Consider the following 26430-nt stretch of genomic DNA (forward strand, 5'->3'; position numbering starts at 1 on the left):
TACTCCTATCAGATTGGCTATCGTAGCACATCCCAGCATTGTAATGCTGATGCTCTCTCTTGCTTACCTGTAGGTCCTGATACTACTTTCGATTCTCAAGAATCTGAATGTCTTCAGATAAACATAGAACTTGAAGACGCAGTCTCCAGTTTTCCCATTGACGCTACTTGCATCGCCAAAGCGACTGATAAGGATAGTACACTAGCTACAGTTCGTACTTATATCCGCAACGGTTGGCCTCTTCAAACCAAGTTTCCTACCAGCCTTGCACCTTATCATCGTCTTCAGCATCATCTCACGACTCGTGCCGGAGTTATCCTATTAGAAACAGGCACCCTATTCCGAGTAGTTATCCCCCTTAGTCTACGCAAACAAGTTCTCGACTTGTTACATGAAGATCATTGGGGAATATCACACACCAAGCAACTCGCCTGTCAACACTGCTATTGGCCCGGTATTGAAGCCGACATCGAGAAACTCATCTGCCACTGCGACCCGTGTCAGGTACATCAGAACGCACCGTCATCTGACCTCGCTCCATGGCCTCCTGCTACTTCTCCTTGGGAAAGAGTGCACATAGACTTCGCTGGACCTTTTCTCAACTCTATGTGGCTCATAGTGATAGATTCTCTATCCCACTTTCCTTACGTTGTAGAAATGCATTCTACTACTACAGAAGCTACCATTTGCGCACTTCAGAAGATTTTCACTAATGAAGGTTTACCTCAAGTGCTCATTTCAGACAATGGACCCCAATTTACTGCCACTAACTTCCAGAACTTCTGAACTCATAACGGCATTCGGCATATTCTGGCTCCGCCTTTTCACCCTCAATCTAATGGTGAAGCTGAACGTTTTGTCCAAACTTTCAAGAAAAGCATAAAGAAAGCTGTATCTTCAGGTTTAACTAAGGACCAAGCATTGTTACAACTCCTAGGAAGATATAGGACTATGCCTGGTACCGACAACCTCACTCCAGCTCACAAGCTCCATGGACGCCCTCATCGAACTTTGCTTTCTTTGTTGCAGCCTCTTCCTGCCCAGCCGCAGTGCTCGCAACCGAAGTTCAACGCCGCCGACAAAGTATATGTCCGGACTTTCAAGTCCAATCCTCCCTGGATACCTGGTATCATCTGCCGTACCTTGGGCCATTATCTCTACGACATCCAGACCACCGAGAAACGCATCTGCCGCCACCAAGACCAGATACGGCTCCGCTATCGTCCATCTCCTTCTGTTTATTCCATTGTAACACCTCAAAAATCCATTGCAGACCGAGCTCTGGACCAATTAATCAACATGGGTTCTTTTCAGGACGACTCTACGCTCCTTCGACCAGACCAGGCTCCGGACAACACAACAGACACGGCCGACTCTCCAGCCCAGCATCGCTGCCGCCGCTTCGCGCCGTATTGGCGTAATTAGGAGGGGAGGGTGTTGTGTGTGTCCTCCGCACCTACAAGCTCCGCAGCCCGCCGAACATAGATGTTTCCAGAGACCACGAGGCAGACTGCAGTGCGCTGACATGATCGTCGGTGACGTCAGCCAGCGCTATAAAAGGAGCAACGTTTCTCGCCTCTCCAGGACTCCTACAGTGTCCAACGACCAGACTACACCACAAGTCAGACACGGAGGCACCCTCTTAAAAATGTGTTCTGAATAGGTGGACTGATTCCTGGCCGTGAGGTTTCACCTCTGGACATTGCCTCATTCATACTGCATCCCGTAGCCACGTCGAGCACCCATCCAAGCATTCTGCTACTCACTCAAGTCCCCTACAGTGCTCCGACTCCAACAATAGCATTCTGTTATATATGAACACCAGACGCAAGTTCCTTGCAAGTTATACTCCTCCTGTTAGCATTCTGCTAATACGAACTCTCTCTACAAGTTCCACTTGTTATTATACATGACCGATAGTTTTCGACTTTCAAGAACATTCTTTCATTTGAACAGACTGTCTCCTCAAGACTGTAACCGTACGTATGTACGATCCCCGAGTTTTTAGGTTAGAAAATTTTCATAAAATAATTTTTATATAAAGTAGTAAATATTTTGTGAGTTTTAAATTGACATGTAAAGAACATTATAAGAAGAATTGGTATTAGGGAATTTTGTATCTGTGTATCTTTATATTGGTGTAACTTTCCGTTTGGGTAAGAGTCTGTAAATATGGCCTAGCCGTAAGGATTGTGCAACCAGGAAAACAGCGACTATATCGGGAAGGATGGTTGAGGTCAGTTGTGTGTGTTGCAACTAAGTGGCTTGGAAACACGGGGTACGGCAGGTTGTATCGGTTGAAGAATTGGAGTGGATCAATGTGGACATGCATGAGTGGACATTCTATGTCACATCAAATACTCGATAGCCAATGAGGGGGCTTTGTTTTGAGCGAGGTTTGGGTTGACTGAGTGACACGGGAAGAAGTGCCTGTGAGAGCGTTGCTACCAGTAAACTTTTCAGGACGCTATAACCAAATAGCTTAATATGATAATAGTGGAAACTCTCCTCACTTAGCACGCAGAGCAGCGGCGACAGCACGTAGTGCTGCCATCCAGCGGCTCGCAGGGAACACTAACATAACGCGCTATTCAAACACTACACATTTCGACTTCCAACCCAACGAAATACAGATTTTAAGACGTTTGCGTCGTTCTTGTAACATAATATAGGGAAGGAAAAAGGTGGATGTTGATCTGAATGAACCAGTGATAAGAATAAAACAAATGTAATATCCAATTAAAACATTAGATCGCCGTGTTATGACTAGGGCCTACATTCTTCAAGAGCAAATCACACATGCAATATATTTTTAAACTTGGCATTTTTACAGGCAATATTTTTCACTGTTGAGTCATTGGTTCTATTCACATATGCCTTTATAAGGACTTTGAAATACTTGTTTGTCAGTCAGTAATTTTACACAGCTGTTACATAAGCCTACACTACATTCATTCAATGACAAAAACCTGTCATTTAATTTTTTTCTAATTCCATCTTTGCTTTCTAACAAAAACTTTTTAAAAACCTATCTTCAAATCCCCCTGTGGGTGGGGGCAGTAGAATAACACCCACGGTATCCCCTGCCTGTCGTAAGAGGCGCCTAAAAGGGGGCCCAGGGGCTCTGAACTTTGGAGCGTGAATTGGCGACCACAGGGCCCTCAGCTGAGTCCTGGCATTGCTTCCACTTACTTGTGCCAGGCTCCTCACTTTCATCTATCCTATCCGATCTCTCTTGGTCAACTTGTTCTTTTCCGACCCCGACGCTATTAGGTTTGTGAGGGCTAGGGAGTCTTTCATTTACACGCCCTTCGTGGCCCTTGTCTTCCTTTAGCCGATATCTTCATTTTTCGAAGTGTCGGATCCCTTCCATTTTTTCCTCTGATTAGTGTTATATAGAGGATGGTTGCCTAGTTGTACTTCCTCTTAAAACAATCACCACCACCACCACTCTTCAAATGTTCTTGATATTTTAGCATCTAACTTTTCCCCACAAATATTTGGAAACATAATTTTAGAATTGTCATACTTTTTCATTTCTATGTGCAAGTTTCCCATGCTATAATCATTATCATAAGATGACAGTACATCCCTACACTCAGCATGGGGAAATTTGCTACATGCCCAGCCCATAACATAACTGTCTGCAATTTCTTATTATATCATGTCATAATCAGCTACCTGATCACTTAACTCACACTGTCGAGAGACATTAGCATCAAAATTGCACTTCATCACATCATTATGAGTCAGTAGAAAGTCTGCAACATCAGATTCACAATTGCTGTCATCAGAAGCAAAGAGCAATTGATTTATCATAACATTCCTTATGGCACTGCGAAATTTTGTTGCATCTGGGGTTACATTGTTACCTTCTCTTGGTCTGATGATCGAAAAAATGTTTTCAATGCAGTCCTGCGTGAGCCTCCTTGTTACCAAATAATGGAAACCATAATCACTATATAATTCAGACCACAATAGTTTCAGTGCAGAAATATTGTCTATCCAACCCTGAATACAGAGAGGGTTGCCTTTGCGGTTATTCAAAACTTTGAGTCGTTTTAGACAATCACAAATTTCATCAAGCTTTTTCATATGCCCTGAGTTATTGCTTAAAGGTCTCCTGTACTCTTTGGGGCTACTGAGACTTGAAGAATTAAAAATATCAGATAAAGTATCACACATTTCTATAAACTCTGCAGTGTTTGCAGCACTTGATTGCAAAGAATTGAATGACACATGAACTAGCATTCCAGAAGCTACAGAATGGCTGAGGACTCTGGTGGCTAAACATACCCTCATACCTTTCATCTAAATCTGCCCTTCTGCGCTTCACTCACCGAGTACACCTAAAAATCGATTAAATGCATAGGTTTAATCATAACAATATTTTAAAGAAAGTATGTTGTCATAGATAGAAAAAAATACCGGCACGTAAACATTAACAGGTAGGCCTATACTCACAGCACTTTGTTGTTAGGAAATCTGTAAAATGGCTTGCAATTACTTTGTCTTCTGTAATGAAAACACCCATGCATAGCACAAATAACTCCTCTTCCTGCAATTTCCAAAATCGTGATATATAACAAGCATAAAACTATCTGGAGTACAAATAAGACACTTCTGGCATACACAGGTGACAGCCGTAGCAAGAGTAGTTAGCCTCTCTAGCCGCTAGATGGCACGCAGAAGCGGTGTCGCCAATTTCTCGCAGGAGTTTCCACTATTATCATATTAAGCTATTTGCTATAACCACGTGTAGCAAGCCTATATAAGTGTGTACGCGTGTGCGGCGAGAGATTCTGATTCTGATACTTATTCTGATTCTGACTCTGATGCTGATTCTGTGTGTTTCTCATTTGTACCAGTCTGCGGGAGCTACGTATTTGCGCAGTTTGCTATGCGATCTGCTATTGTTCGTGAGTATCTGTTACGGAGTGAACATGGTATAATCACAACGACTTACCGGCTTTGCAGTGGACTTTCTGTAAAAGAAAGTGTTTGTTTGTAACTTGTCAGCCGAGTATGCAGCTTCAGTTGATGGAGAATTTTGCTGTTTGCTTGCCTCCAGACATGTAACGCTTTCTGTCCAGCCGGCAATTGGAAAGGATTCAAGATGTCGACGAAGAAGTGTAAATAAGGTTAGGGATGCTCTTCGTAAAGCAGGTTGCATCCATATGTAGAGAAATAGTCGTCGTACTTTTCTCTACCAGATTAGGATTCACGGTAACAGTGGAGTGCAATGGGGCTCTTAACTGGAGGTATGTTAAAAGTATAATGATGTTCTATTTTTTATTGGTGATTTTAGTGGTTTGTAATTTGCCTTCGTAGACGGCAAACACGAGTTGGTCTCGTTAAATGATATTTTATTTTATTGGTGATTTTAGTGGTTTGTAATTGGCCTTTGTAAACGACAAACGAGTAAATCTCGTGAAGATATGATTTTGTTGGGTAGTATTGTGTATATTTGCTCTATGTAAACCGCAAGCACTAAGTGGGTTGCATAAGTGTTGATTTTTGTTGGTGTTTGTCACATATTAGTTCTTATTCTGGGAGTAAAGTCATAGAATCAAACTTAAAGTGAGTCTTTTGTCAGTGGAGTAAGGCTGAACCTGGCATGTTACCCAAATTTAATTTCAGGGGTTATATAGCAACAGGTAAGGTTATAAAGTAAGTCTGGAGCCTCGTCAGCCTGATGACCGTCGCCTTGGGAGAGGGAGTGGCTCGTTGCTCTACATAATTAAATATTCCTGCAATTGTTTTGCAGGTGGCGCCCATTATCCTTGTTATTTACACTTATTTGAGTCAACGTTTATCTGTTCAGTATTTCAATAGCTTGCAGTAGTTGCAAGACAAGATTGAATGTATATAGGAATCTCAAATGTAAATATTATTCAGGCCCTCAGCCTACTACCTTATATCAACATCAAACATCCACAAGCTTCAAGAAAAGTTTTGTTCTATTTCATGTACATATTATATAAATGTGTTGAAGCAATAAACTTTTATGTTGTGCCTTGTATACCAAGTTCCGTGTATACAATATCATCGATGCATCTGTAATACTGCACTGACTTTTCACACATCTTACGACCGACCGACCGACCGACCGACCGACCAACTAACTAAGTAAGTAAGTAAATATTATTGCATACTGAGTTTCATACAGCTTTGCGGAGTTAAATCAAGCAGATACACGATAATGCTCCAACATTTAAAAGCACTTCTGTTCCGCGGTACTGCAAATCTTAATATTCCAACAGAGGATCTATTTATAATTCAGTGGAACCTGGATAATTCGAATGTCTATAATTCGAAATCGTCTTTAATTTGAATATTTGGTAAGTCCCTAGCATTTTGTATGTAAACAATGTTAAAAAATCATGGATAATTCTAATTTTATTTAGGTTAATTTGAATGTTTTACCTTAACGATACAGCATAGTATTGTATTTTGCAACTCGTGTTTTCTCAACAATAGGCTATAATGTATTGGAATGGGCTGAAGGCAGTAAAGTTCTACCTCCTTATCCCTCCAGGCCACCTGTGAAGTCAGTGTCCTACCCATCCTGCCCCTCCCGAACATTCCTTCACCCTTATTTAGAATTGACTGTTGCGTCACAGAGTTAAGTGGTCTAGTATGCTTAGTGATTATGGCGCTGTTACGAGGGACTGCATTGTTTGAGCATTTTTACTTGATCTTTTGTTGAATATGGATTGTGTGACCATCATCAACATCTTCATTTCCCATTTCCAGCTTCCCGGGCCGGGCTGTGTATCAAGGACCTCCATTGCTGTCTGTCTCTCCACCACTCTTCTCGTTTTTAAGTACATCTTCTGGTTTTCCTCTCCTCTTCTCTATGCACTCCCACAATGAATCTGTCCATCTCTTTCAAGATCTTCCTCGAGGTATCTTTCCTGTTAACTTTTCTGAAAAAAAGTTTTTGGCACACCCTTTCTCTCATTCTCATCAAAACGCCCATACCACTGTAGCTTTGTTGTTTCTATCCTGTCTTGAAGTTTCAAGATTCCTGTCCTTTTCCTTATCTCTTCATTTCTAATTCTATCTTTTCTGGTCTTGCCCTCGATACCTCTTAGGAATTTCATCTCCGCTGCCTGTATTCTACTCTCCTTTGTAGTCCACGATCCAGCTGCATAAGTTAGTATGGGTTCACAATAGGTTGAATATAATATTTTCTTACATTTCTTCGGGACATCTTGATTCCACCAAATACCTCTTAGGGTGTGTGCACACCAAGCGTGCTTCGCATAGTGTGTCACGTGTTGCTCAACACTAACCGTAACACTAAGAATAACCAGTGCTTTGTTCCTAAGCCAGGTGTTCACACCATCTGCACTCCTGCTACGCAGTACACCTACCCTAAAGCTAAGCGAAGCGCTTGATAACGAGCAGTGTTGGTTAATTGCTTAGCGTTACCTAGCTGTTTCTGAAACTATGGAAGAAGAAATTATTCATGCAGTGTTTCAAAGAGAAGAAATTTGGAACCCAAGCCACAAAAACGATAAAAACGTAGCCTAACTGTTTTGCAAAATAAGTGGACTGAAGTATCTACAACAGTTTTATGCATTCCGACAGTAAACATATAATACAGTAATATTACTTCTATTGTCACACTTTACTGGGCTTAACATTGTGACAGGATGCAATTGCGTATGGCTTTTAGTGTCGGGGGTGTCCGAGGAGAATTTTGGCTTGCCAGGTGCAGGCCTTTTGAATTGATGCCCGTAGGTCACCTGCGTCGTGATGAGGATGAAATGATCGTGAATACTACACATATATTCAGCCCCCGTGCCAGCGGAATTTACTAATTATGGTTAAAATTCCCGACTCTGCCGAGAATCAAACCCGGGACTCCTGTGACCAAAAGTCAGTACACTAACCATTTAGCCATAGAGCCGGACACTTTGAGACAAAGTGAATAGAATCTCCCAGACTCTGTCATACTGGTTTATAATTTTGCAACAAACAATAGAATTCTCCGAAAGTAATTCGTTCTTCATCAAATTCATGAACCCACTTTTGATTCTTCTTCCTCATTTTCAATTTTGAGTAAATGGTATCCATCAATCAACTGTTTCCAGTGAATTGGATAATGGCACTAACTTGTGACCACCCTACAACACCTCACGCCGAACTAAGCTGAGTGCACTTTCGGTGTGAACAGGAAGCACGCCTTGTCCTATGCATAGCACTTCACGCTACACACTATATGAAGCGCACTCAGTGTGTATGCAGCCTTATGCTCTGGCAGAAGCTATCTGCTTGTTGTATTCTTTTCCCAATTTAATCGGTTGTCTTTCCATCTTCTGTGATCACACTTCCCAAGTACTTGAAACTTTTAACCACTTCCAGAATTTTACCATTTAGTTTTATCTTTCCTCTTCCTTCCTTCCCCTTGTCATAACTATTGGTTTACTTTTCTCTGTGCTTACTTTCATCCCAAAATTTTCTATCTCTTCATTCCATACATCTACTTGTTTTTGCACTTCCGTTTCATCCTCACCCCATATCACTATATCATCTGCAAACAAACATGGCTTTTGTTGCCTGTCTTCCCAATCTCTGTTTAATGTTCTTATGAATTTCATCCATGAATATCATGAATAGTATGGTGGATAGTACACTTCCCTGTCAGAGACCAGTTTCAACTTTAAACCATTTTGTTTTTCCTATACTAGTCTTCACACTACTAACACAAGTTTTGTACATAGCTTTTATCATTTGCACTTCCACTCTGTTAACTTGTTTTTCCCTTAATGTGTCCTATACCAACTGTCTGGGCACACTGTCATAAGCTATCTCAATATCAATAAATGTCATCACTATGTCTTTTCCAAACTCCCGTCTTTTCTCCATCATATGACTTAATGTAAAGATCAGGTCAAACGTTGATAAACGTTTATAAAAGTAGGAAAGATCACAATATGATAAAGTTGGAATTCAAGAGAACAAACTGGGGCAAGTATTCATTTATAGGAAGGGGAGTTAGGGATTGGAATAACTTACCAAGGGATATGTTCAATAAATTTCCAGTTTCTTTGAAATCATTTAGGAAAAGGCTAGGAAAACAACAGATAGGGAATATGCCACCTGGGTGACTGCCCTAAATGCAGATCAGTATTGATTGATTGTTGATCTGTCTTTCCTAAAACCATACTGTTCTTCTTCTATTTCTCCTTCTAGCTTCCTCCTCAGTCTTCCTTCCAATACTCTCTCAAATATCTTAGCTACATGGGCAATAAGAGTGATCCCTCTGTAGTTATTACATTCCTTTTTATCACCTTCTTTAAATATTGGCGTAATAAACCCTTTCCCCACTCTTCTGGGATCTCTTTCATCCTCCACATTATTTTAAGTAATCTATACAGCCACTGTAGATTGGTCCTGCTGGTTTTATCATTTCCTTAATTACCTCATCCACTCCTGCTGCTTTACTGCTCTTCATCCTTTGTATGGCTCCCTCTATTTCTAACATCAATATCTCCTTTTCTTGTTCTTCTTTTTTCCCCATTGTTTCTTCTTGCTCCTTCTCATCTATCAGTTCACTATATTTAATATTTAGCAATTTTGAGAATTATTCTTCCCATCTTTTTAGTATGTCATTTCTTTGCGTCAATATCTGCCCTGTTTCAGTTTTTACAAATTTTGTATCTTCTCTATTTCTTAAACTATTTTTCACCAAACTATACAAAACCTTTCTACTTCCCTTAATACCCTTCGGTAAAGTTTCGTGAAACTTTCCCAGTTCTTCAGTTTCTCTTCTTGTATCATTTCCTTATATACCTTTTTAGATTCTTTATATTTCTGCCAATTCTCTGTACTACTGCTGCCTATCCATTTCCTCCAAGTCATTTGTTTCTCTTTAACTACTTCCTTTACCCTGCTGTTCCACCAAGGAGTCTCCTTTTCCTTTCTCCTTCCTGATAGTCTTCCACAGGTGTTTACTGCACACTTTACAAAACCATTTCTGAAACATGTCCATTCCTCTTCCACACTGTTCACGTCATCTTTGGGAATTTCTTTCTTCAGATCCTCTTGAAACTTTTCCCTTATATCTTTCTCTTTTAACTTCCATCCCTTTATTTTTCTTTCCCTTTCTTCTATGAACTTTGTTATTTTACCAAGTCTTAATTTGGCTACTACCACTTTATGGTCTCCTACGAAATCTGCTCTTGGCATTGCTGTCACATCTTCCAGATGTCTACATTTCTCCTTCTCCACCTGAATAAAATCAATCATTGTCTTTGTCTTTCTATCTCCCCAAATATACCTACTTATTTTTTGTGAGTTGTTTTTTCTAAACCACGTATTGCCAACAATTAATCCATTCCTTCTACAAAAATCTATTGCCAAATCTCCTTCTTCATCTTGGTTTCCATAACTATAGGGCCCAATTATCTCTTCTTATCCTTGACAAAATCTAAGACGTACAAATCATTTACTTTAGCTGAAAAGGTAGCAGTGATTACGGAAGCAGAAAAGGGTCTAAATAAGAAATCCCCACCTAACACACTATCTACTTATTTGAAAAATAAAGACAAAATTTTGAGCAGTGGAACTGTCAGTGGGAAAGGCCGGAAAAGGACAAGAGAACGGAACAACCCAGATGTAAACAACTGTGTTTTGAAATGGTTCAAGCAGGTGCGAGACAAGAGAATTCCGATCAGTGGCACTATTTTACGAGGAAAGGCTGAACACTTTGCCTCTGAATCGGGAAAACACTATTTCAAAGCCAGCACAAGGCGGCTGGATGGTTTCAAGGAACGGAACAAAATTTCTTTTAAATCTGTTTGTGGTGAGAGCGCAGCTGTTGATCAGTGTGAAGTTGAACAATGGAAGAAAAACCTGCAAGATGTGATTGAGGACACGGAGCCTAAAAACATTTTCGATGTTGATGAGACAGGTCTTTTCTTTAAGTGCACGCCATACAAAACCCTAGCATTTAAAGACGGAAAATGCCGGAGGACATAATCACCAAGGCAACTCTCACCAAGCTGCAGATGGCGCGTCTGGAGATGAGGACCTCTATTCTTTAGAGAATCAGGAAAGACTGATCCTCAGCGTGGGTGAGGCATCCAATTACATCCATCAACTCAGAATAATTCAAGTGGTTCTATTTTTCAGTCACTAAATCATATTCATACATCATGGGTGAGAGAATTAAATCAAGAAAGCAAGCTATGATCACTGACTTTTTTAACAAAGAGCAAATTTGATTTCTAACAGCATTCAGACTAATACGAACGGTATTTTCATTAACTACCTAATGCCTAATGTATACTGCACTGTATCTATAAACTATACAGTAGATTGTAACATATGTATGTATACACCAACAGTGTCTAAGATGAAGTTTCTTTTGTAAAATCTCATTCTGGAGTTATTTTTATAACCCTTTTGTTTAATTCAAATTTGTGGATAATTCAAATTTTCTAATGGTCCCTTGAGGTTCGAAGTATCCAAGTTCCACTATACTACTTTTTCCACTCCTGTGCATTTGTACAGTAATGTCAATGATGAAAAATCTAAAATTGTGACTTTGACTTTTTGACAGATACGCTGTATTACAGTCGCAACGATGATCTGTTCATACCACCTCATTCTACTTTTTTGGTGATGACAACCACTCCAGCTTTTAGGCACTTCATTTCGTAATATCTCTCTAAGTGACTTAACCATCATCAACCACTCCAACAATTCCTGTTCTCTTTTCTGCAAATGCCAGATTTCTGCTATGAACATGTTTAAGAAGTCAGCTGCTTTCTACAGAAGTACCTATTTTTATCGGAAAGACAAAACACAGATACAAGTAACAGATGAAATGAGAAAATTGTATCAACAACTAACAGTTGAAAGCTTTGCAACCAAAAGCACCAAGAACTATGCATACATCTCCTTCTACTCAATGGAATAGGAATTAACTGGGACATTGAAAAATGTTCTGGAACAAGCTTCAGCCAAGAGTGAGAATAGATAGATCCAGGGATAGTCACTATCCTAGTCAGGATTCAAAACTGCAGCACCTTCGGCTGCAGCTCTTACTATCTGTGCTATAAAAAAAGAAAATCTGCAGTGTACTACAAAGTACATTTATTCCTGTATCAAAAATTATGGATACCTTGATAATTATCTTCTTCATCATATTCATCGTCTTCTGCTGTACCACTAAATATAGGATCTATGGAATTTATCCTATAACATATTCCTTCAATCCACATTAACTCTGGCTTCAAGACATCCATTGTGAGTTCTGAAAAAGAAAAGAATGAATTAAGTATGACTTCAAGCTGAATAAAAGCTGAAACAAAGAGTGACCCTGAAGATATCAATCAGAACAATGAATTCCTTTTATTTAAAGCATGAACTGGATATATAAAATGTAATGTTTAGTAATATTAGGCAAAAGTTTATTTATTTATTTATTTATTTATTTATTTATTCACGAAGCACAAGATACAGCTACACTGAGCAAATTTTATTTGCACTGTCAACAGACTATTTAACAAACGTAAATTTTCATAATAAAATATAACAAACATAACAAAATATAACAAGATCAGGTATACAGCCTACTAATAACAACTGTCCAAATCGAAAACCATGAGAATGTCCATGTTCATAGCCAAGTCGTCGTGGGTCAAGACGACAGTATAATCTCTTCACATCAACTTATCTTTAAGAGATTATTTACACCCCTCTCAAATATGCTTTTATTTGATGGTACATCAAGCTCTTGTATCCTATTAATATTGTTAAAGAGTGTTGGGAGTGGATTAGGAAAGATCGTTGAAGTATTGAGTGCTGAGTGTGGGGAATGTGGAGAAAGTCTTTGGTTCTGGTGGAGTGGGAAGGAACACGGAGAGAGAAGAGTGAGACAAGATGTTCCGAGCGGTAATGCCCATTTAAGATCCCGTGGAGGAAACTCAGGTCAGCTACCTGTTGCCTGATGTGCAGCGGTGACATATTAATTGCCATTAATACCTGCTGCATAGACAGATTTCTGAGCTTGGGGTTTCTGTTCCTTACAATTGCAGCAAAGAAGGACACTGCTCTGTCTAACTGCTTAGTATCGGAGGGGGAGGCTGTTGTCCAAATCGGAGAGCAGTAGTTTAAGAGAGGTTGAATGATCGTGAGGAAGAAGTGACGAAGAGCAATGGGGTCAGAAATTTCTGTGAAGCAATAGAGAATGCCTAGTAATTTCATAGCCTTGGTTGTATATGTTTCTATGTGGGTCTTAAATTGTAATTTTGTACTGAATATTACACCTAGGTCACGCTGTTGCATAACTGCAGTGACAGGCTTGTCGAGTTGGTAATATGATGTCGGTAGAGGAGATTTACGTAGTGTTATGGTCATGTGGCTGCATTTTTGTGGATTGGAGATAAGTTTCCAAGTACGGCACCAGTTCGACAGGGCATTAAGTGAGGACTGTAGCAGAGCTACATCTGCTGGATTCCTGAGTTTTCAGAATGGACAATACTTCAAGATTCCTTCAAAGATAATATCTCACAAGGGAGGGGCCTGTGGTTGTTGCTGATAAGGGTAAGACCTACCTAATAATCTCTATATATAAAACAAGATGTCCTGACTAACTGACTGATAATCAACGCACAGCTAAACCTACTGGAGATAATTGCATGAAAATTTGAGGACATGTTCCTACCGTAGCTTAGATGCGCACTAAGAAAGGATTTTTAAAAATTCCTATTTTAAAGGGGTGAAAAGGGGTGAAATGTGATTTTAAATTTTTGTTGAATTTCTCCGTTTCTGTGAAAAATATTGTACTTATATTCATTCATATATTTATTTTCATATATCGTAAATAGGTACTATTTAAAAGAAACTTTTAAAATTCCGATTTTAAAGGAGTGAAAAGGGGTGATATATGGTTTTACATTTGTGTTCAATATCTCCGTTTTTTGAACAATATTGTACATATGTATTCATTCAGTCTTCCAAATCGTCTCAATAGTACAGCGAATATCTTGCATTTCTTGAAAAGTCAACGGAAATACACTGACTGACAGAGCAAATGCAACACCAAGAAGGAGTGGTCAGAACTTTATGCCAATTGCAGGGTAGACTGACGTCACTGAGGTATGCTCATGATGTGAAATGCGCCGCTGTGCTGCGCACGTAGCGAACGATAAATGGGACACGGCGTTGGCGAATGGCCCACTTCGTACCGTGATTTCTCAGCCGACAGTCATTGTAGAACGTGTTGTCGTGTGCCACAGGACACGTGTATAGCTAAGAATGCCAGGCCGCCGTCAACGGAGGCATTTCCAGCAGACAGACGACTTTACGAGGGGTATGGTGATCGGGCTGAGAAGGGCAGGTTGGTCGCTTCGTCAAATCGCAGCCGATACCCATAGGGATGTGTCCACGGTGCAGCGCCTGTGGCGAAGATGGTTGGCGCAGGGACATGTGGCACGTGCGAGGGGTCCAGGCGCAGCCCGAGTGACGTCAGCACGCGAGGATCGGCGCATCCGCCGCCAAGTGGTGGCAGCCCCACACGCCACGTCAACCACCATTCTTCAGCATGTGCAAGACACCCTGGCTGTTCCAATATCGACCAGAACAATTTCCCGTCGATTGGTTGAAGGAGGCCTGCACTCCCGGTGTCCGCTCAGAAGACTACCATTGACTCCACAGCATAGACGTGCACGCCTGGCATGGTGCCGGGCTAGAGCGACTTGGATGAGGGAATGGCGGAACGTCGTGTTCTCCGATGAGTCACGCTTCTGTTCTGTCAGTGATAGTCACCGCAGACGCGTGTGGCGTCGGCGTGGAGAAAGGTCAAATCCGGCCGTAACTGTGGAGCGCCCTACCGCTAGACAACGCGGCATCATGGTTTCGGGCGCTATTGCGTATGATTCCACGTCACCTCTAGTGCGTATTCAAGGCACGTTAAATGCCCCCCCGCTACGTGCAGCATGTGCTGTGGCCGGTGGCACTCCCGTACCTTCAGGGGCTGCCCAATCCTCTGTTTCAGCAAGATAATGCCCGCCCACACACTGCTCGCATCTCTCAACAGGCTCTACGAGGTGTACAGATGCTTCCGTGGCCAGCGTACTCTCCGGATCTCTCACCAATCGAACACGTGTGGGATCTCATTGGACGCCGTTTGCAAACTCTGCCCCAGCCTCGTACGGACGACCAACTGTGGCAAATGGTTGACAGAGAATGGAGAACCATCCCTCAGGACACCATCCGCACTCTTATTGACTCTGTACCTCGACGTGTTTCTGCGCGCATCGCCGCTCGCGGTGGTCCTACATCCTACTGAGTCGATGCCGTGCGCATTGTGTAACCTGCATATCAGTTTGAAATAAACATCAATTATTCGTCCGTGCCGTCTCTGTTTTTTCCCCAACTTTCATCCCTTTCGAACCACTCCTCCTTGGTGTTGCATTTGCTCTGTCAGTCAGTGTATATTTATTTTCAAGACTTTCCAGATGAAATACTTCCCTTGCGCGCATGAATCTTTGGCTTTTGCCAATTAAAAATGGCCGTGGCACTTTCCAACATGTAATTGTATGCGCCAATTCAGTCCGCTTCCGTGTATTTTAAGACGGCAATAAACCAAATCCTTAAAGAAAATAAAATAAAATTAACAGTATATAGGCCTACATATACGAATGTTTGTGTGTGAAATCATGAGAAGTTGTTTCACACTGCGCTGATAGCTCAACGGTTAAGTCAATGGACTACAGACTGCAAGAATGCAGGTTCGAATCTGCCTGTTGGCGGCCTTTCTTAACACAGGAATATTGTTTTATCAAGGAGATTTATTACAGTTTTATATTTTGTTAGTGAGCTATGCAGCTGCTTACAGTTTAAATGAATTGTTTCATCCGTACAACGGGTAAAACAGGCTAGGCGAAAGCAGTACCAGTTTGGCGCGCGCCTGTGTCATTAACAAAGCTGTCTATGGTTCGAAGATATGTCACTCATATTGACGAAGGAGAGACCGGAGGCAACTTGCATAATATTGTCGACCAGTAATGAAGTGTGTGTGATAGAACTCTTGAGCAATAAGAGTTTGAACCTTGGCAATCCTTGCTAATAACTATTCCTCCTCAGAAGAGTACCAACATTTCATATCAGAAGATTCAACGTACTGGTGTGTGATATTTCAAGGACATAGCTAAATAACACACTGCAGCGCGATAACATCTTTTTCACGCACACAGTATAATGGCAGTAACTTATCTAAACATTAATGGTGAAGTGTTGCCACATAACATTGTTTCTATTGTAGGTGACGGTGCGTGTCAATTTAGATCTCTTTCTTACATTTTATAGTCTACTCAGTTGCGGCATAAAAAAGTTCAAGCTATTATTTCGTAAGTTGTCTCCATTTTGTCCGAAAATCATCTTGGTAATAACTATTCCTCCTCAGAAGAGTGCCGACTTTTCGTGTCAGAAGATTCAACTTATGGTGAAACATGTGAGTTGACGGTAGCAGGCAAAATATTTCCATTCCGCTTTGAAGTTTATCGCTATCAAAAGTTATACTGGACATTTAGTGATGAAGGTAATGCCGTAAAAAATTGCGATTTACTGGTAATCTCTCTAACGGACATTTTGAAGTACTGTATATGAATGTTGTGAAGAAACAAGTGCTTCATTCGTTGTTACAAAAGATTCTGAAAAAGTCGTACTCGATACTCAAATGCTACGAGAAAAATACAATTAAAAAAGCAGCAGCCACATTTTAACAGAATAATCCTTCCGCACATACCATTGCTGCAATAAATACCAAAAGAAAAATCCATAATTCCATAGAGCAGCAGCGGACACGTACCAGAAGAATAATCTCAAGGTTCATAGAGCAGCGGCAGTCGCGTTCCAGAAGAATAACCCCAAGGTTCATAGAGCAGCGGCACCGACATACCAGAAAAATAATCGCGAATATCACAGGACAATTCAAACGTGATAAGAGCAACATCACCATGGGGTCTGAAAAGAAAGACGATTGCGTCCATGTAAAATTAAGTTTCGTTCCGGGATGTCTTACGATCCTGAAATTAATTAGGAAGATAACAGCTTGATAACCACTGGTACAATGATCCATAAATGCCAATTCTGCAATGCTCTCAAGTGGAAAGATGAAACGCCAGGCATGTGCTGCGATTCTGGCAAGGTTCAGCTGCCACCACTCTAATCTCCACCTGAATCATGGTCATTTTTTGATCGAATTAGAAAATATAGCAGCTGTATTCAAATGAGATCGTTTGGTGCTAAGCAAGTCATCCAACCCGGCTTTATGCCAACTTTCAAAATACAAGGTCAAATTTAGCATTCCATAGGCAGTCTATTGCCAAATGCTCATCAAGATCCTGGATTTTTGCAGATTTACTTTAATGAGATGGCTAATGAAATAAATGAAGCATTGCTTACATATTTTGAGAGTATAAATCGGTCGACACGGTACTACAAACGGACGATCCAGTCAATTATCCAGTAGAATTCCTAAATACTAATAATCCTCCAGGATTCCCATCTCATAAACTTTGTTTGAAAGTAGGAGCACCTGTAATGTTGTTACGTAACCTCAAACCACCTAAGTTGTGCAGTGGCACTAGATTACTTGTGACGGGGTTAAAAAAACTAATAGAAGCTACTGTTATTACAGGGTGTTCTCCAGGAGAATTTCATTTAACAGCGAACTCTGAATACACGTGAAACTTTTCAATTCCGGCCGAAGTCGGGACGGGAAAACACATCATTTACGTTTACGTCTTACATTTCTTAGGAAAAGTTGATGAACGCATAAAGTTGGTTTGGTGGACTTTAAAAGAAAATGGGAAATAAAATAATATAATGGGACATAACTATGACGCGAGCGAAGCCGCGGGCAAAGCGCTAGTGCCGTATAACTAACGAATAGATGTTTAGCCCAGCCGTACATGCTATGGACAACTAGTGGCAGAAGGAGGTGAGAGGAAAGTTTACATACAAAGCGCAGGCATATGGGCGAAGAGGAAGCTCTCCCCAGTCCAGACCTGTGTCTCGTTGTGTGCAGTAGATGCAATCACAGTTCATATAATGCACTGTACAGAATCTAACAAGCTCTGGCTGTCAAGTTGTTGGCTGATTACCTTAGTATTTCAGAGGAAATTCTGACAAGTGACGAATTTATATGTTTGGAACAGTTTAAACAGCAGCTGGTAGAGAATGTTATTGTTGATGAGTTTAATCCACTGGTAAACGAAGGAGGCACTGCTTATGACGGAAGCGGTAGTGGTTTTGAAGATAATTCATCATTACAAATTGGAAAAGAGCAGTGTACAGACTGAAATCCATCATGCAGTGGTTCTTCACATGCCCCATCACCACCAGAAAAGAGAGAACAAAATTCCCTGAAAATGACTTCACTGATGCATATAAAATTTGGACAAAGCGGCAGAGAGGAAACGACCCACCCCAGCTGTCTCTTCCTTGACTAGCAATTGACATATTGCCCCATGCTCATGTGAGATTTAGGTCCATGATGGTACAGAAAAGGAGGATAAAAATAAGACAGTCTTGTAGAAATTTGAGTAGATGCTCCAAACCTCTTGCAGGCAAGCACAGTTCTATTACAAGAAAGAATCAACAAAGAAGTATGTGATCTTTTCTTAGCAAAATGATAAGAACACGCAATTATCTATGACTGAATGTTATATACCTGGGTGATGAATATCAAGAAACATGTTAACCCAAAACAATACTTCATTATTTAAATTGTCCACAACGTGGATCAAAAAATTCAAGATCAAAACTAAAATAGTTTCTCGAAAAATTACACATGAAGTCAGCAAAAGATTTTCTATTGAAAATTTTGTCATTCATAAAAAAGCCAAAGAATTTTTAGTGAAATATGGCAGTTCATGTACAACTAGCACAACTTTACTCCAGAGCACATAATTAATACAGATCAATCTCAATTTGATAAAGAGTTACATTCTGGATGAACTCTTGCCATTAAAGGGAAAAAAATGGTCTGTGGTGCTGTGGGTTCCATTGCAGCAACTATACATTCACATGTGGTAATGCCAATTATAGGAATGGATGGCACACTAATTCCACGTATGTATATTCTTGTCTCGGAGCCCAGTGGACAATTTCCAGCTAGCATGACAGATGAATTACGTAATGTGTAAGCCTATGCAAGCAAATCAGTGGACATGACCAAAGAAAATTTGAAAGTATTTCTGGAGGAGGTACTGTGGCCAAATGCATTGACAGTGTCTTCTGACATTAAAGTGTGGCACTGAAACAGTTTTCTCTGCCTTCAATCATGGGTACATTTTCAGTTTTCTGCCAGTAGATTCAAACCTATGATCCAACTAGAAGACCTCCGCCAGTGGTTTGAACTGTCACCTGCTGAGCTGTTCTCTACTGTGTGTCCCAGGATGAAAGGGTAATATTCTTGGGGATGTTAATACTGGTCATTGTGAACAAGATAGTTCATATGAGTAGAGGTACGTCTACATCAAGATATTTTCATTAACTTTGTTAATAAACAATGTTAATGAACATTTCTCTCTGTTAATAAACAAAAAAAAAAAAAAATTGCGCGTAGAGGCGCGCGGCTGTGAGCTTGCATCCGGGAGATAGTAGGTTCGAATCCCACTATCGGCAGCCCTGAAAATGGTTTTCCGTGGTTTCCCATTTTCACACCAGGCAAATGCTGGGGCTGTACCTTAATTAAGGCCACGACCGCTTCCTTCCAACTCCTAGGCCTTTCCTATCCCATCGTCGCCATAAGACTTATCTGTGACGGCGCGACGTAAAGCCCCTAGCAAAAAAAAAAAAAAAAAGTGTTTTCATTAACTTTTCAAGCATGTTGATAAACAAAATTTCTTTAACTATTTGTGAATGAAACTTTTCATTAAATTTCTTTAACTTTTGTGAATGAAACTTTTCATTAACTTTTCGTGTTTTCGTTAACATTTTGGTTCACACATGCACAAAGATGTAATTAGTACACGCAAACTCGTAGCGCGCAATACGATACTTTTTTGTTTCTCTAAATCGACTATCGAATCACAAGCAACTCGTATATTGCGCAGAATTACGAAATACCAGGAAGTATATGACAATATTATTTTGTTGAAATGGAGTGGTCAAATGAAAGGTCTTGGCGCTAATTGAATCGTACCAGAATTATCCTGCTTTGTGGGACAGTCGGCATCCAAACCACAAGGACAGGAATGCTTGAAAGGCTAGTTACTCGGAACTGGCCTCTGAGTTTAATTGCATTCAACATGATATTGAGCATAAAATTAACAAACTCAGAGGTCAGTTCCACAGAGAATTTTTGAAAGTCAAGAAAAGTAAAAAAAAAGTGGGAGCAGTCCAGATTGTTTTATACACCAAAATGGTTTGCATATAAGAGCATGCTAGCGTTTATGGTAAGGGAGGAAGATAGTGAGAACACAATAAGCAATCTACAGGTATAGGTAAGTAAACATGTAGGCTATTTATTATTTTACACATATATAATTCTTAACATTGAGATTATTCAAACATAAATATATGTACATTACTGTCAGGGGACTCAATATGTAGGTGACCCCTTGGTTTCAAAAGAGTTAACAACATAGTAGCACACTTATTTTTCTATTAGCATGTAAGAGTCAAATAAAAATTAATGTATCATAAGAACAGTATTGTGATTATATTATTATACTAATGAGCTATGTAAACAAATATACCATAGAAGGATAACAATCCCATTGCACTAACCAAAACAGATTTATGCACATTGATCTTGCCATGGCACACTTCTTTCCTCACTCAAAAAGTAATTTGTAAATTCAAGGCGCACATTCTTAGCATCTTGTGCTGGTCTACCTTGTCCTTCCTGTATAGGTTGCAGTTCAAATTCATCCAGTCTCCATAAACCTGGAGTGACTGTCCCATTTTCAGTATCTTCAATATCAAACGAACCTGGAGGAGTGTATGTATTTCTTGCAGCTTTATTTCTACGCAAAAAGTTGTGAAGTACCATACATGCAGTCACAATAATTCTAGCTTTAGCTGCAACAAGCATTATTGGTTTTCTGAATACCCTGAATTTTGCTGTCATTATTCCAAACACATTTTCAACCACCCGCTGAGCCCTGCTAAGCCGATAGTTGTAGATCCTTTCAGGTGATCCCTTTCTAAACTACCATAGAATGGTTTCATGATATTCGTACACAATGGAAATGCTTCATCATCTACAAATACATACGGGAGTATCAATCTCTCTCCCAGGAAGTGGGCAGGGTTTCGGAATATCTAATAGGTCATTCGTAATTGCCGGATATAGACTAGAATCGACATACACTCCACCATCTGATAATCTCCCGTTAGATGCCACATCAAAATAAGTAAACATGTAATTTGCATCCACTGCAGCCAAAAGGACTATGCTGTGGGTGCCTTTGTAGTTGTAATAGTGACTACCACTATTTGGAGTGGATTGTAGTACCACATGTTTACCATCTGTTGCCCCAATACAGTGACTGAAATTCCATACTCCAGAAAATCCTCTCTCTATTCTTAACCAGTCTGTGTCAACTTGTGGAACCTGAAATGAGCAAACAAATAAAGGTTTCATAGTACCTTAACTTACACTCAAAAATTATGCTTGAGTGCCCTTTTAATAATTTAAGACCAAAGAAAATAGTATGCCTATGATAATGTCAAGAACAGATCGTGTTTCAACATTTATTATAACAAAACTTGTAACATTTCAGATTGATGATACCCAAGTGGACTTTGACCCTGACGATATATGCAGTGTGAGCACCAAAAGTCAGTTTCCTCCACTGATGGAAATGGAGGGGAGTACTCAAGGAAGCAGTACCTCCTCACAACAAATTCAACCCAAAAGAAAAAGGAAAAGAACTGATGATATATCGGAGGCATACAGTGCATTCCAGCAAGTGGCACAAGCACCAGTGACACCAGAGGATGATTTTGATGTGTATGGACGTTTCATTGGCAATAAACTGCGCCAATTTAAAAACAATCCTCATCTTCTGGCAAGAGTGAAGTTTGAAATGCACAATATAATATTTAAAGCGTCAATGGAACAATTTCCTAATGAAGATGGTGAAGCTATATTATTAGAAATTCCAAGTGAACAAACTTCAAAATGTGCATAATGTGAAGTAATTTTTATGCTATATTCAAATTGTATATTTAATTGTAATTAATCTGCTATGTTTTAATGTATTTCTCTTCTTGTTATGTTGTAATTTTTTAAAATTTTGTATTGTAATCCTTTACCGTAACGTGTAACATTTCACATCAAACACACATGTAGTAACATATATATATATATATATATGTTATTATTACAACTTCCCGCATGCGGAGGCTGCCACAAGGACAAAGTATGTCGACTACACAGTATTTTGTCTTCTAAGTTACTGTTGACTTTGCTAGTGTGCCATCCTCTGGTGTCACTGGTGCTTGTGCCACTTGCTGAAATGCACTGTAAACCTCTGATTTTATATCATCAGTGCTTTTACCAGTCCTTTTCCTTTTTTCTTTTGGGTTGAATTTGTTGTGAGGTATCATCAGGGTCGAAGTTCACTTGTGCATCATCAATGTGAAATGTTACAAGTCTTGGTGTAGTATAGGGTGGGGTTTCTTACCTTTACCAATTCCTTGAGATTTTTGTATAAAGCTTCACACACCTCAGGCACAATAACTGAAATTGCTTGTTTCGATACTCTAGACCAGGGATGGCGAACCTATGCCACGCGCGTCACTAGGTGACACGTAAGCATGAGTTTGGTGGCACGCCACATGAACATATTGTTTTCATATACGTCTTGTAATACATAGAATACATATCTGATAGTGTTTCACGTGTAAGAAATAAATATCGAGAATCTAAATACTAATTCCATCCGAACGTGCAATATGAAACCACTGCTACACTGATAGGTCCGAAAGTCAAGTGAGATAACAGTGTCGTTTTCTGGTGGTTTTGTATGCGGACCTTGCAGACATATTTTCGGTGCCGAAAAGAACACACTTAACAAAAGTAGTCACCAGATTTTTCAAGAACAGTGGACAAGGGAATTCGGACTGATAGAAAGGTGTATTGCCTGTGATCGAACACAATTGTATCCCTCACATTTAATGTAAGGCGCCATTTCGAGACTAATCACTCAAATGTTTGATCATGACAAATGAAGGAAAAATAGAGTTCGTGTCACAAAATATCGAACATTACACAAAACAAACTAGTTCTTTTGTATCATCTTTCCTGCCAAGGAATATTATCACTTCGTCTGTTTCCATCTGTCTCACTGCATAGTCCAGCATGCATGGGAAACAGTTTTCTGATAGTGAGTTCTTGAAAGAAACTTCCTTATTGATGTCCGACACATTATTTGAAAACCTAACTAATAATCAAATAATTAACAGAATGAAATGAATGCCAGCCAACTGAACTGCTAACAGGGATAGATTAATAAAAAAGAGTGAATACGTTTCGGAGTAATTGAAAGCTAATTTGGATTAACTCCCAGATTTATGCAGTGCGTTTTGATGAAAGCATGGATGTGACCTTACAAGCAAGGATAGCTATTTTTTTCTGATTTTCTTGCAGAAATGTGATGAGGTAGAAATTAGTTAAATTGTTGAGCATACGAACTACGACAATATGGCAAGATAATGAAGCTAAAGGAGGAAGTGAAGTCCATCGCCAATAGCAGTATTTTTGATTTTTGTGAATATGAAATTCCACAGCCTGTTTCCAGTCCTTTGACCAGGTCAAGAATGGAATGAATGAAGCCCCATCTAGGGGCGAGGATAGGAATTGTGCCGGCTGCCGAAGCCTGACGCAATCCTCTGGGGCAATGATTAATGACTGACAGATGAAATGAAATTATATTGGAGAGTGTTGCTGGAATAAAAGATGGCAGGGAAAACCTGAGTACCTGGAAGAAACCTTTCCCACCTCTGCTTTGTCCAGCACAAACCTCACATGGAGTGACCGGGATTTGAACCACGGAACCCAGCGGTGAGAGGCCGGCATGCTGCCACCTGAGACACGGAGGCTTATTTTGATTTTTATATCTAATAATATTTATCTTTGTACAATCTGATTTTCTTCGCACCGACACAGATATATCTTGTGGCGACGATGTGATAGGAAAGGCTTACGAGTGGGAAGGAAACTGCCGTGGCCTTAATCGAGATACAGCCCCGACATTTGCCTGGTGTGAAAATGGGAAACCGCGGAAAACATTCTTCGGGGCTGCCTATAGTGGGGCTTGAACCCACTATCTCCCGGATGCAAGCTCACAGCTGCGTGACCCTAACTTGCCAGGTAATGCAGGTAATGATAATTAATAACGAAGTGTGGTACAGTTGGAGCTTATTATTGATTTATTTACAAATAAAAATAGGTATTTTCAAAACTTACATATTTAAAATGTATATTTTCAGTATTTGCAAAGTACGACCACTGATCATGCAAACAACTGTATTTACAAAATATAAATAAATAAATAAATAAATAAATAAATAAATAAATAAATAAATAAATAAATAAATAAATAAATAACATATTATGAAACGTAATTGGAAATTTGGAGAGGAAGTCTCGATTGGGGTGGGGGGTGGGGTTGTTGTAGGTTGTAGCCATTCCTTAAAGGAAAATAACAAGTGGCACAGTCAACAGTTGAGAATAATAAACCAGAGTTAAAATGGCACACTAGTTGGAAAAGGTTCGCCATCCCTGCTCTAGACAAATACATAAGTGAAGTGTAGGAGTCACCAGTTGCTAGGAATCTTAAAGTTATACCAAGCCTATCATTAATGGAGATGGCATTCCGATAATTTGTATCATTTCATGCAATTTCAGGCCCAATTACTGTCAGCTAGAACTGAAAGACATGTGAGGACATTCTCAGAAAATTCTGAAAGTCTGCTGCATCATGAATTAAAAGTTCTGACATAAGTGTCCTCTCCAAACTTAATTCTGAACGCTTTTTCAATATTTTTCTTTGCTACACTTTGCATCTGCACTTTTTTCTAATTGCACTCAATAAAATAATGAAAGATGCAGCTGTAAGTATTTTCTTCTTACTGACCCTATCCATTGTAACCTCACAAACAGATATTTTGATGTGGACACAATGTTAAAAAAGTTTGTGTACAAAAGTTTGTTTGGTGTGGACACAATGTTAAACAAGTTTGTTAACAAAAGTTTATTAACATCTTGAGAAATGTTTTCGTTAACAATGTTTATTAACTTTGTTTTGTTAACATTGTTTATTAACTTTGGTGTGGACTAGCCATAAGACATCTATAGCGAATGGTTCTTGAGATAGACCTGTTTGAATGTAAACATTGAAAAATGTGTTTATTTATTTTGTGTTCTTGTTTAAATGACTATAAAATTTCAGTATCACAACCTGTTTTTTTTTTTTTTTTTTTTTTTTTTTTTTTTTTTTTTTTTTTTAAATTTCAGGTCACTGCACAGTCAATGTAGCAGTGCAGCCATGTATTTACATACACAGCTAATTTGTGAATTGAATGCTGCAGTTAATTACAATATTGGTTGGGATACTATACTCTGAACATTATAGCTTCTAAATTCACATTTTAGCTGAATTAGGCTCTGACTGGTGATTGTGTGCACAAACATGAACATATAACCAATCCCAAGCTGCCATTCGTATCAATTTATATCGGTTGAGAGCAATTTCAAAATCTAGTTGCCAACTATATTGTGTACATTCACCACGTGGTTAAGCTATCCCACTCAACATGTATTGTATTCAACAAGATAGAAGGTCTTAATTGTGAATTTGTTTTCACTCATGATTTGTTAGTTTTTCTGAGTATGGTATTACATTTTACGAGAGCTGTGCACCGCGGTCATATTGCATTAGCTGTTCTCGCAACAGCAGAGTGCTGGCAACATAGGTAAGGCAATGCTCGCATGAGCATCAATGTAAATAAACAATAATCACCACCATCATCACAACTTGCCTTTTCCTATAACATAGTTGCCGAGGAGGACTCAGGAAGAAGAGCCGTGGCCACATTAACAGCCCTAGTAATTGCCTGGTGTAAAAAAAAAGGAAACTACGGAAAATAATCTTCAGGGTTGCTGAAGATGCGTTTCGAGCCTACAATCTCCAAAATGCAAGCCACATCTATATGGCCCATACAACACATTCATTGTCTAAGGCTTAAAACTAGCCATCGTTTCTGCAATCAGCCCTTTATGCTTCGCAGAGGACTTTGCTTCGCGTCTTCAGAAGAAAATCTCAACTGTTCCCGAGGGAAGTCTTATACAATAATGAGGGTTCAAATTTAAGATTGTTCTACTGTTGGAACTGCAGTGATATGCACATTCATCACCAGGTGGCTCACTGTATGCTGGCACAGTGCTTA

The 26430-nt window shown here is 39.7% G+C and overlaps 1 protein-coding gene across 3 annotated transcripts in view; it reads right to left on the minus strand.

Moving 5' to 3' along the window:
* LOC136877577 (activating signal cointegrator 1 complex subunit 1) overlaps positions 1-26430 on the minus strand; it is a 148272-nt gene that overhangs the window by 113481 nt on the left and 8361 nt on the right. For all 3 annotated transcript variants that reach the window (XM_067151730.2, XM_067151729.2, XM_067151732.2), the window contains exon 2: positions 12140-12271. In XM_067151730.2, coding sequence (XP_067007831.2) covers positions 12140-12263 — 124 coding nt within the window. In that variant the 5' untranslated portion in view covers positions 12264-12271. The remainder of the gene's footprint in view (positions 1-12139; positions 12272-26430) is intronic.

The sequence above is a fragment of the Anabrus simplex genome, chromosome 7, assembly GCF_040414725.1.
Source record: "Anabrus simplex isolate iqAnaSimp1 chromosome 7, ASM4041472v1, whole genome shotgun sequence".
Lineage (NCBI taxonomy): Eukaryota > Metazoa > Arthropoda > Insecta > Orthoptera > Tettigoniidae > Anabrus > Anabrus simplex.